Genomic DNA, 13,174 nt, shown 5'->3' on the forward strand with positions numbered 1-13,174 from the left:
CTTGATTAAGTACAACATTTTTGTACAATCAAGATATTCTCCATTAACTTTCTAGTTCAATACAAATCTGCGTATTTCCCGAAGATAATGACGATGAGTTATCGGGTCCATTTCTATATCCATTTCTTTATATGAACACACAGGCATCAGGGTTTCATTTCCAAGTAATGCACTGTGAAAACCCATTAACAACCAGGGAGGATGGACACCCTCGGTCCATTCTCTGCCCACTGGAAAAAGCCACACTGTTTACCCTTTTGAAAGCTGCAGGTGTAGAAATTCCGGCCATTGTTGGGTCCTAGTTTCAGAACCGTCCTCATTAAACAGCGTTTCCCATGGTGACAAAAAGGGAAGTGCAAGTCAGCCCACTGCAACAGAGAAAATAAGGTTGTAAACTTTTATTTTAGGTATTTCAATTTGCTAATATATTACAGTGTTTGCAGATAGGCTAAAACTTAAGAGACTTAAAAAAAACAAAAGAACTAAGTTATTTATTTTTCAGGCTACACAATGCCATAGAGATAAGAGATGTTATTCACCTCGAAGAAGTTACACTTGGTCTCTCTGGGAAGCGAGCAGGCATAGAACTGTCGTCCCTTATTCTCCCCCTCCTTGTGCACCACTCTGAGGACAGCTGGACGACGATGGGATGCACAACAAGGGGCACTGGGACTGGAAGAAATGGAGGAGCTGCGGCTTGTCGCTTCTATTTTGCACATACTGACAGTGGTGAAGAATCAGTCTTATTAGTTTGAAATAAACTGAAAATAAAACACCAGCATACCTGTCACATCAACCCTTATTAGCAAACAAACAACCTCTCTTCAACCGTGTGTGGTGATATGTAGTGGTAATAATTGTATTTGCATGGTATCCTGCTATGGCTATTCATAAAAATGAACTTTTTTTAACAATGTTGCATTAAAAATTCCACAGTCAGATGCTTTTTTATCCCACTTATCTCCCTAAAGTTGCAAAAAACTTCTCTTATTATAAACTTCTTCATGAATAGCCAAGCCAGAGATTCACTCACCGTGAGTTGGGGGTTCCATTTTGAGCATTGTTACTGGGAAAGGGACTGTGATCAATTCTCATTTTCTTGGATGGGTGACTGTAGGAGGCCAGTGATTCCCCATTGGAGAGCTCGGCACTTTGCTTCTGCCAGCCACCAGAGGCATAATTGGGGCTTGTTGTCCCTTGGCAGACGTTGTATTTATATGAACCTCGCTCTGCCGCCAAGGAATTCAAATGACTGCCGGCTGGGGAGAGTGGGGAGTTTACAGGCTTTGGCTTCTTGCTCAAGTCAGAGAAAACAAGGGTGGAAGTCCCGAATGCAGACCTCCAGTTGACTTTGAGCTCTTCTTGTGGCTTCTTGAAGGCAGTGCAGGGGTATTTAATCAAATCAGTGGTGAAGGGTGATGCATCAGTGCTGATGTCGTCTTTGTGGACTGTGGAGATGGAGCCAGGATGAGAAACTAATTTCATGTTCAGCAGCCGCAGCTCATTCTGATGCGCTGGCTGCTCTCATAAAATGCAAGTTGTTGTTAGCTTTAAGAGGTTAGCTTGCCATAAAATGTAGCAGTAAGTGGCAGACTGCTGTGCTGTGTAGTCAAATTAAATGACACACAATCTGTTGGGCTGAAGATGCCGCTATACAAAATTCTATGAAATGAGCTCCCATATAATAAAACTTTGAAAATGAGTAAATGTTTTCAGTAATGGTGAACTACAATGCCTGACACCAGTCATTAAATGGGAGCTGTGAATAAGTATTACTCTCCCATCCCTCGAAAACCACCATTAATGTGCCCTTAAGCAAGGCACTTAACCCCCAGCTGTTTGAGTGGAGCAGCTCAGTGGTCGACAGTAGAAGATGTTAATGTATAACTGTATTTCCCTGGAGTAAAAATAAATGTCCACTATTCATTTCCACAGATTTTAAAAGGAATAGTTTATCACTACTTGCAGGTGTACATTTGTAGATATAGTGGACTAGTGGAATATTTATACCTATTTTACACAGTTGAGGATAACACTGTTAAGACTCGGGTGGTTACAAGTACAGTCCCTGTAAAAAGTCTGGAGGTTTTCATGTCTTATTGTTTCATCAAAGGAGACTTTGATGGCTTTTTTTTTTCTTTTTATAAGTACTGTAAATGCAGCTTTCTGTCCTGGCCAAAGGGTTGAGAACATTATGTGAACCAACTGGAGGAATCAATGCCAAAATCAAAGGCTGACATGCAGTATGATGGTCAGCAATTTACCCATGCCTGGAAAGCTCTGGAGTCTTGAGTGCTTCGACTACAGAGTCACTTCAACAGCTCGGTGACTGGTGCCTTGCTCAGAGGTACTTAAGTATCAATGGCAAATAATTTAGCAAAACTACAGCTACTATGATTTAAATTATACTTTATTTTACTATTCTGTCACCCAATTAAATTCACGGAGTGTAAAAACAGAACATTTCACTCACCCTCCGGTCTTGGAGTGAGGCAGGCATCACAGGCTTTTGCTTCTGGCTGGTTGATGAGCGTGCAGAGTTGACAGGCCCACTCTTCTTCCTCCTTCTTGGCCACATTATCATTGGTTCTGTCATTGTAGGCCCAGCCAATCAAGCTGTTTCTGACTGGGAGCTTACTGGATAAAGGAAACACAACGGAGACAACGTGAGTGACAACGGTGATCCTAATCAACCTTTGTTGCTAAAAAGTGACTTGCTAATGAATGAAACGTGCACAGAAGCAGAAGTACTGTTACTGTGTAAAAACAGAGCTCCGGTTCCCTTAGTTACACACACACACACACACACACACACACACACACACACACACACACACACACACACACGTTTAGTACATTATTATTAAAACTTGACACACACACTTGTACCGTACATATAAATGAGGGAAGACAAAATGTTTTGAATATTTCTACATTTTATAATATTTTGTCCACCCCATTTATATCAATGATGGAAGACTAAATATTAGAAACACCCCTCAGCATAACACAATACAAACAACAGCACAAACTACAGCCTCCAAAATTATAGAGTTGAATCAACAACTTTTTAACCCAATAAACTGGCAACTGAGTATATTTCCATCTTCCATACATGGAAATGTGATATGAATTACTATTTCGTTTTATTACTTTACAGTTTAGGCAGTTAGCTGAGGAATACTTCCAGAATTATCTACAATGTGTGCATATGTAAACATTAATTTCTTTGATTACTTAGGCTATATTACAAGCAGTTAGAGCTTGGAACTGCGAGTGCAAAATGAGCAACAAATATAAATAATTCAACAGCTGTTATTGTAACCCGATTACAGCAAAAACAGGCAAAGAGAAAACTTAAACTAGACAAACATTTGCAGTTCAAGCAGAGGATGAAGATGTGAGAAGGCAATGTGTTTCATATAATTGCTCCACGCATACATGTCAGTGCTCTGACATGAAGCTCGACTATGTTTGACAAGAAGGCAAATCTGCAATGCCAACAGTCATGAAGGAGGAAAGTAGCAGCGGCTTTCAGGAAACTTTCCTCACAGATTGCTTTATCAGCTGTGTAATGCGTTGTAAGGGCTTTAGGCTCTAACCCCTTGCAAAGCTTTGCTCAAACACAACCCAGGAGGTGTTGAGCCTGTGCCCTGTCTGGCAAACACAGCCTTATATGCGCATTAATTTCCCCCCATAACACTTCCCACTCCCTGCCAAGCCCATCTGCCTGCAAACATGGCCTCTCTAAATTTGAACTTATTATCTAAAAGGCTTTAGAACTTTCTGCAAAGACTAGGTTTGGAAAAAAAAGACACCTAGCTTTACCGTGTTGCTTTTTAGTATTAAATTAAAAATCACTAAAATGTATTCAAAGAATTAAAAGCCTACAAAAAGGTTTTTATCCTATACTGGAATGCTATTGGGGAAAAACAATTAAGCATCATCTAGTTAATTCTTAAAATGTAAATACACTAAATGTAATGTAAGTAAAACAATAATTATCTATATAGAATTGGGATATACAGAATGCATTCCCTTTACTGAAAAGGGGCATGGTAACTCCCACACCAAACTTCAGTGAAAACACTCCTTACAAGAATGCAAGACAATACCTTTTCAGTCAAAGTGCCAAAGGTCTATGAGGATTTCTACCTGATGTCAACCCCGCTGGGATCTGCCTTCTGACAGCACTCGCAGAAGTAAGTCATCCTGCCGTTGTCTCCAAGACGACAGACTGTGATGACATGAAGGCACTGGCCACACTGAGGACGCTTGTAGACTTTGTAATGTTTGTAGAGAGGAGAGCCAGATTTGCGACACTGATAGAGACGAGGAGGGCAGACAAGAGTGAATAAAGAGATGAGGATAAAGAGAACAAGAAAAAAAAAAAAAAACATTCACTTTTTCTTTCTTGTCTATTATGCATGGACAGGAATATTTGTTTTGTCTATTCTCTAGGCAGTGGGGCTTTGGCATTTTCTCTCCTTCCTCGGCCATACAGGATTTTAGTGGAAGTTATTCCATTATTGCAAGTCAGTCTTAATGAGGTGTCAGCTAAATACCTACAAGCAAATGTGTATCCATCTTAATGTGCGCATATAGGTCTAGGATTACCACCAAAACTATTTTAAATACATATGTTTTTGCTATTGATGTGCAAACGTCGAACCTTATAAAACAGAAGAGTGAAATCACGCGTCATCTTCACCAAGTGGTGGATCTGCTCGTCTGTCAGCTGCTGAACCTAAGAATGAAGCAGCACGGTTTAGTTACAGTTCACAGCCAGAGAGTGAATAAACCTTATTTGTATAGCTCTTCATTTCAAAACAGAGACGACAGGCGCTTCACAGTCAGCAAATCAATAATACAAGCACATAAACAATAAAAACACCAGACATGAATGAAAAATTAGATTTAACATGATGCAACAGAGAAAAATTACATACAATGTATTCCCAAGACTTGCAGCCCAGGCAGCAAAGACCTGGCTCTAAAAAAAGATGTAAAGCACAAAAACACACACCACTTGTAGCTCTTTCAGGACACCTAGGGGCTCGATAATGGAGGAGAGGCTCATAAAGATTCAATGGTCCCAGAAGAAGGGGCCAAAAGTCTTAGATTAATGTTTTGGTTCAGTGTGCTATATTCTTAAACCCCATCTAATACTTTCTGAGGGGAGCAGAGCAGAGCCCCGGGTAACACTTGAGTAATAGAAGTATTCATGCTGCAAAGTGTCTCTTAGTGGCAGTGGATAGGTCACTCTAAAACCACACTTTTCTTCTTTAGCTTGCTTAATGAAAACATTCCTGGAGAGAAATGTGAAGCATTTGATCTTTAACATTTCACATGATATGATTTCCAGATCAGGAGTACAAAATATCTGAGTGATTTCTTTTTTTAAATTTTTTTTTTTGATAAATGTGTTATGAATCAGAGGGAAAACTCCTATTTGAGTCTCAGAGACAAAAACATTCATAAAAATAAAAGAAAAACATTTCCATTTCCAAACTGCACAGAGGGGAAAGCATATCTGTGCCGCAATGCGCTTGTTTGTCTTTTCCGTGTTTCACTCTCCTCATTGCAATACATCACTCAACAATACAAGGGCTTAAACCTGTTCTGTGAGAGTTGTCTTGCATTTTTACCCTATTTTTTTTTTGTTCCTCTGCTGAACACAATCCATCATCTTTTCCATACCTTCACGGCTGGGTGGAGGCCCGAGTCAAACAGGGCTTCGTTTTTAATGATGTTGCCGACTCCCGGCATGACGGCCTGGTCTAGGAGAACGTCACAGAGCATCCTGCCATGTTGGCTCCTCACTGCCTCCTCGGAGCGGGAGAAGCTGAACTTAGAGGAGCACAGATCCAGACTCTCCATAGCCCTCACCCTTTGCCCACAGTCCTCGGTCAACCTGCAAGCACACAGTTTCACAGTACTGGAGGAATTTAGAAAATATATGGCGGCTGTTACTGCAAGTGTGCCACGAGGTTAACTGGTGTGTGCTTGAGATTACGCATTTCAAAATTGTTTCTTTCATATATTCTATTTCAGTTTGTTTCTTATAAGCTAGGACGACACAGGTGAAATTTTCAGACAGTAACAATAAATGTCTGGCTACTGAACAGTACAGCAGGACCTTACAGCCAATGAACAGGACAAATGTCAAGCCAAAAAAGGCTGTGTTTTTCATGCAACAATAGCCACTGTCTTCAGACACAGCCTAATGTAGGACATGCTCACTGAATGGGACTCATACCCCAAGGTGAACTTCTGTCACCTCAATCTATCTAGGCTATGCTGGTGGCCCCGTTACCTTATTTCCACAGTGCTGTCAAAGAAGCACACAATGTCGTTAGTCAGGTGTATTTCCAGCACTGGCGTGGAGCCGGTCCTATCTTTCCTCTCAGCAGGGTTTATACGCATTGATCCATTCATACCAAAGTGGACTCTAAAGGATGTGGGCATGAAAGAAAGAAAAGACAAATTCCATTTGAGGGTAGCATGTCTCAAGTTATATAAGACTTGACAACAAAAGGACAGAAAGGTGGCCTGGTGGTTGGAGACTCGATTGTGTAATAGAAATGTCACAGGGTCCAACTTAGCAATAGCTTGTGTGTGTCTTTCAATCACCATGTGAACTGCTGAAGTTCACACAAGGCACTAACACTTCTACCTGAGGATGACCCTGACAGTCTCCAGATTTGAGCCATACATTTACGCAAAGTGGGCTATTGAAGGGGGCATGAGATGGCACTCAGTCATGCCTTGTAAAGCAGAGATGTGAAGTAGTACGGCTGTGAAACCGCCTCATCCAGTTTACAGAGGTAAGGCCGACCAAAAAGATCTTTAAATGGATTAGAGTACACATTTCTCCATGGTCAAGTGAGGCTTCTGAAATGTTCTCACTGTCTGAATTACGTTTTACTTTCAGGAATAATTTGCAGTGTAAAATAAATACAGTCAAATAAAACTACCAAAGATCCATGAGGAACAATGGAAGAAGGAGATTTGGAAAAAGCCAAAACTCATTCACGTTCAAATCAAAGAAGATTACTTCACAGAACCATATGTTTAAGTTTAATTTGCAGAGAGGGCAGAGGTCCGTATGTGCTCAGTTAAGCCCTGGTACCACACCAGATGTAAAAAGGTATTCCTGAAGAGCAGCGTTTATGTGTTTTGAGAATGAATTTAATTTTGTGATCTATGCACAGTGAAAAAAATCAGTTGAAGGACCCTGATTTGGTTTGGTTGTCTGAAGGCAATATGTTGAGTTAGCTCTTAAATTAGGAGATTGTGATCAAAAATTCATGGCAACTAAGACAGAGAACACTGTATCCAACATAATAGGACACTCAATAAACAATTCAATCAATCCTGTTTGCTCACAACAAGCTATATATCTATAAATTAATCCGTCTTATAAAGTGGACTGACTGATTTTATTTGATGATTAAAATAACTATAACTCTCTCTATATATATATATAAATAGTCACAATTAGGATTGGGTTATTTGAAGATATATATACTGTTAAACAACATACATTTGTCAACTGTTAAAAATGATATGATACTGTTTAATACAGTTGTAATTATCACTTTTATGTCTCTGGCTGAATTAGACTAATTGTATTTTTACATATGACATTTTTTGTATCGACGTAATTAAGTATCTGTATTTCTGGGGTATTTGATTCACTGAATTAGCAAAAAAACAAAAAACAAAACAGACAATCCAGTCTAGTTATTTTGTTATTTGACAGTTTCTCAATTGACTTTCCAGAAAATGTGCTTCTATCTATCTATCATGAAATACATTGCAATATAAAATTACATATAAATAGATAGGGAATTTTACCAATATTGGCCACCACTTCTTACAATCATCAATGACGAAAATCCAAAATGAACCTTTAATGGCTTATTTCCATTATGGTCCTCCAACATCCACACAAACAAATACATTTGACAAATTAAGTGAGACGATTGAGAAAAAACATCAGTCTCCAAATGCCTGAGTGAGTGTTAACAGGCATTGCACCAAATGTTGTGACCCACTAGATTATGTGACCATACTAGGAGTCGATCAGCTTTATTGCAACTGCATTTTTATCACGTACTTTATTTCGATAGCAGCTGTTACCACAAAATAAACAGTTCCTCCATATAAATTTGGCAAGGTCACAAATGTTGACACTTGATGAGAAGAACTGTACTGTCTACGCATGTCTGTAGAAACCCATCAATGTCATACATTGATAAACATCAAAATGTGTGACTCTATGTAGCTTAAACATGATGGAGGCACCATGTTTGACAACAGCTATCACAATAAAATATGTACGATAGAAATGTTGCAGTAGAATATAGCTGAGATTCCTAATCAGGTCACATAATTTGACAGGTAGCAGAATTTGGCCTAACCCCCCGGTAGCTTCCTAGGAGAGTACACAGTCTACGTTACCTCAACGCTCTTGGACCAAAGTACATGAACAGCTCCTTGCCCAGGGTTTCAACGCCGGTGTACTGACAACCATAAAAACAGTGGAAGGCATTTCCATCGGAGTTGTTTCTCTGTAAACAGACAGATATATATATACACACACAATAGTTAGCTTGCTAACAAACCCCAGCGCTAACTGTGACATCACGTAACTTACGGTGGACGTTGTCAAACTGCCTCTGATCTCTTTCACTTTCTGTCCTTTTTGCACTTTAGCACGGACTTTCTCCCCGTTTAACGTGCACCCCGGACCTTCAACCATCTTCCAGCTCAGATTAAAAAAGACACATTCAACAGTAAACTGTCCTGCCGCGGTTGAATGGCTGATACAAGTTTGTTGTCGTCTTGATTCCCCGCCATGAGATTCAATTCTGCGCCTGCGTAGTACGGTTTGTATCCGGAAATAGGCGTTGCACCTACATGGCACATTAAAGGCGAGTAGTACTTTTGACTACTGTCGACTGTGAAAGGTGCACTCAATAAATAACTCTTCAATTTTTCATCTTGCAGCCTTATTTTAAAGCTCACTCCAACTATAAACAAAATTGACTTTATTTTTGAGAATGATTCTTTATATTGCACTTTTGACTTGGATATTATTCATCTTAATGCATGTTTGCTCTAGATACAGATTGAATATTGTATTTCTGAAAAGTTCTCTGTGTTTAATTATTTATCAAGTCAAGTTCCCAGCAAGTGATATCAATTCTTATGGGACTAACTTTCTATTTATTCACACAATTTTTCTTTTGAGTGTGAATACATGCCAAATCGATGTTTCCATAATTTGTCATTCAAACTAAATCACTTCACTTGTTATTTTCCAATGTCATAGAACATTAATAAATATCAATTAATAAAAATGGACCAAGCATTATCCCCCATAATGTGCTTTTGTTCATATAATTTGTAGGAAATCCTTTGGTGTGTGTAATTTATTTTATTTTCCACTTGAGGGCGCCAAAGCACCATTGTTGGTCCTGTAGCTCACACAAAGACATGTCTGTGATGTAACCTGGAATATAATGTTTTTTCAGGATGTAGATTGACAGACACACAGACAGACAGACAGATAGATAGATAGATAGATAGATAGATAGATAGATAGATAGATAGATAGATAGATAGATAGATAGATAGATAGATAGATAGATAGATTTTATTGACAACACATAATAAGTAGTTAATAAGTATAAGTAAGTACTGGAGCACATTCTGACTTTCATTTAACATTAGACGGTGAGTTAAAGTTTCCCAAAATGTCCTTGAACTGTCTCCCTAACTCCATCCATTATACCATCACTGAATTTAACTGCCAGCTGTGAGCCTTATGGCCTAGCCATACTACCTTCTATACCTCTATCATGTTCATTTAAGGTGTCCCGTCTGGCTGAAAAAAAATTCAAAGGAATTATAATTTGCATTATTGTCAAAAGATTTTCTGCATGGCTTGCTTTAGTAATTGCAACAACTTGTTTGCTCTGCAGTTTTACCATGCAGAAGCCCTTCTGTGGGCCCAGATAAAAATAGATAGACTACATGTTCTCCAGCCAAGTGTACAGCCATGCCCTCCTTCAAAAAAGGCAGCACTCAGCAATAATGTGTATTAAAATCTGAAGCTGCTCTCACACATTGGCTCCAAGGGAAGTGGAGCACTTGAAGCTGGGTCTCACCCAAGGAATTATAATGTAATTCAATCCAAGTTGCTAAAAACCGGATTGTGCCCTCTTGCAGTCCTCTCTCTTGCCTCGGGACCTACAGTATCCCGGGATAAAAACAAAAATGTTCCCCTGTGTATCTGCAGAGTACGGTTCCCTCCACAGAATGAGACATATTAAACATTAAAGGACAAGCAGCCATGCCATGACGTCTGATGGAGCTAAAATGGTACCGATTCAGTTTAAACGTTTTGCTTTTACAGTACACTACATGAAAACTCTTCAACTTTATGTTGAAAAAAAGACTTAAAGATCAAAAAATAAAGGCATCATTAGCAGGATTGTGCAGACTATAGGATAAAGGATTCATATACTGTGTGTACATTCATACTGTATTAAAGCACTGTCTTGCATACACTTCAGCAAACAGAATATTACAGTATGGGGTTACTACTTAACTAAGCATGTAGTCCAGTTTTAGTTGTGTACTTTGCTGTGCATTGTGCTTGTAATAATCTTTGAAAATGACCACAATGAGCAAAATGAAAAAAGACAAATCTATTAATACATATTTTCCTTGTTCATATTCATGTAAGTTTTTATAGTACTTGCAGGCTGTGAAGTTCTACATCGTGCTTGCATCCAAAGGTAGCACAGTGGTTGGTCAAGGTTAAAACTGGGATAAATTTGAAGGATATGTGACTTCTTTTGTAATGTTCTAATGTTGGAACTAGTGCTTGTTATTTTTCTTTGCATTTAAATGAAGTTGTATCAACTGCTAAGGACAGACGGATGTTTATACATTGTTTTATTTCACTGTATACCACTTTAACTACTTCATGGCAAACTAGCTCAGTGCATTGAACTCACCGTATCCAACTGTTATGTAACATAATATATGTATGGAAACTACGCAGTTTGCCATGTTTTCCGAGCGTAAACAGTGCTTGATAGCTAATTTGTACTGTGATATTTTTAGCCTCCTATCTATTGTACGTCCTTCACTCTCCCTTTGCACTGACAGTGCGTTCTGTTGTCCCTGCTTTGCTTTGTGCACCAGTTTGAGCTATGAAACTTTTAGTTGTTGACGTGCCCCCACACCAGCCCTCACCAAGAAAACCCCTTGTTCATTTTGTGTTGCCGCAAGATTAAGACAGTGACATCTGCTTTGACTTAGTACAAGAAAGGGCATACTGTAGGCTCATAAACATCCTTAAAAGGATTTTTGCTCAGTAAAACCTCTGAGACTAAATTCAACCACAGACTCAATGGAGCGAGCAACACAGAGTATGCAGTTTGTCAGCTAAAATACAAAAAGTGCAGCTACAGAAGTACAGTATTCCAGGATCTAGATGATCATCCAGGCGTGGCCAGCAAACTGATGAGCACTGGGGGGAAAAGTGTCAAGGTGTGTCAAGATAAATGCACCGTGCTCTCAGGTGTGGCACACAGAAAGAAGACAAAGTGGATCCTCAGAATGTGGATTTGGAAAACTTAACCTGCGTGTACAAACAGAGGTGTTTATGCATGTGTGCTGACTGCTGAGCGCAGTATTGTACACCCGTAATCATACTCTCATATTCTTCTGCATGATGTCAGAGAAACTATTCTCATATCCCTCACAGAAATATGGCTCAGTTTGAGTTAAACTGTTTTGGTTACAGTTGGATGAAATAAATTGTCTTTGGTCATGCTTTGGTTATTTTCACTTGGAAAAAAGGCCCAGGTTGAGTGAGGTTGAGTTGAGGCACAGTATCTACAATTTTCATACAAATAAAACTTTTGTACATGTAAGTACCAATTTCCCTTTAATCAGCCTCCCATTTGACCGTGTACTTACGTAAGAGATTGAAGTACTTACAAAAAATCACATCTGGCCTTCATTCAAGTGCCCAGTGCAATAACTCCTGCCCATTGAGCTCTTGAAGTTTGAAAATGATCTGTTGTTTATGTCCGGAAAATACAATGTTGACATACCTGATGGGAACTCAGTGCCTAGCTTCAGGATGCTTTGACAAACTGGTGATTTTCTTGTAACAAACAACTCTAAACTTGGACTTCTGCTAAAAGCTGAATTAAGAAAGACGGTATAAGGTATAAGCTTGCACAGCAACTCCACTCCCCAAAGTTCATTGAATTGAACTCCAAACGGATGAAGCAAACTGTCTTGAGACTTGCAAACATCTTCTAATTCTCCTAATAGTCTCCTAATTGTTAAATAACATTTGGGGATTGCAGTTGCTGTGCAGCTGTCACTCTTTTTATGCACGTGTATGTATCTTTTGGTGCACCTATCTGTGGACACACGTACGCATGCCCTTGTGCTTTCTCACAAATATGCATGACCCACTAGAAGTGTGTGGCGGCGTCTGTATCTGAAGTGACCCTCCCTCAGAAGGCTACGAAAATGGCGGACACAGCGCACGCCTGTTGAGCCGAGAGGGAGGGGCCACCTTTGAATGTCGTTTTTACAAACCTCAGTCAGAATCAGAAGCATTCAAGAGTAGAAAGTAGCATACATTTAGAAACCAACAAATCCTTCTCATGCTGCCTTTAATAAACTGCAATTCTACCTGTGTAGGTTGCTGTTTGATAAATACTTCAGGAGGTCTGAAGTGGAAATGAGATTTAATTCATTAAATGAGAATCAAGACCCTATTCAACTGCTGGGAAGTGGAGCGTGAAGCAATGACCTGGCTATTCACTTCCAGTTCATAATTAATTAGTTTAACACTGACAAGGAATGTCAGTCAAGTGTGTGATTTTGTGTGTCCTCTCCTATTTCTGGCTTAAGGTATTTTTTTTGTAAAAAGACCTTTGAAATAAAAACATTTTCTGAGGGCTTTGTAAATTACAGGGCCTTTATTTCAAGCAAGTAAATATTATTTTGAAAGTACAGATTTTTCATGGGCTGTACAGACTCTGTGGTTGTTAATTGCTTGTAATATTTATTGCATTGAAAAAGACACACATATGTGTTTCCAAGCTAGCTACAGCGTCAAGATTTGTGA

At 39.2% G+C, this 13,174-nt stretch overlaps 1 protein-coding gene across 1 annotated transcript; it reads right to left on the reverse strand.

Annotated features, from left to right (window-relative positions):
* Window positions 1-47: 47 nt before the first annotated feature.
* neil3 (nei-like DNA glycosylase 3) lies at window positions 48-8,767 on the reverse strand. Its single transcript, XM_070913628.1, has 10 exons — window positions 8,663-8,767; window positions 8,467-8,576; window positions 6,317-6,451; window positions 5,701-5,914; window positions 4,673-4,747; window positions 4,156-4,322; window positions 2,474-2,637; window positions 1,034-1,448; window positions 540-720; window positions 48-368 (listed from the first exon to the last, which is right to left on the reverse strand). The coding sequence occupies exons 1-10, from the start codon at window positions 8,765-8,767 to the stop codon at window positions 186-188; spliced, it is 1,749 nt and encodes a 582-aa protein (XP_070769729.1). The 3' UTR covers window positions 48-185.
* Between the last annotated feature and the right edge of the window lie 4,407 nt (window positions 8,768-13,174).

This window comes from Enoplosus armatus, chromosome 10 (genome assembly GCF_043641665.1).
Source record: "Enoplosus armatus isolate fEnoArm2 chromosome 10, fEnoArm2.hap1, whole genome shotgun sequence".
NCBI classification, from domain to species: domain Eukaryota; kingdom Metazoa; phylum Chordata; class Actinopteri; order Centrarchiformes; family Enoplosidae; genus Enoplosus; species Enoplosus armatus.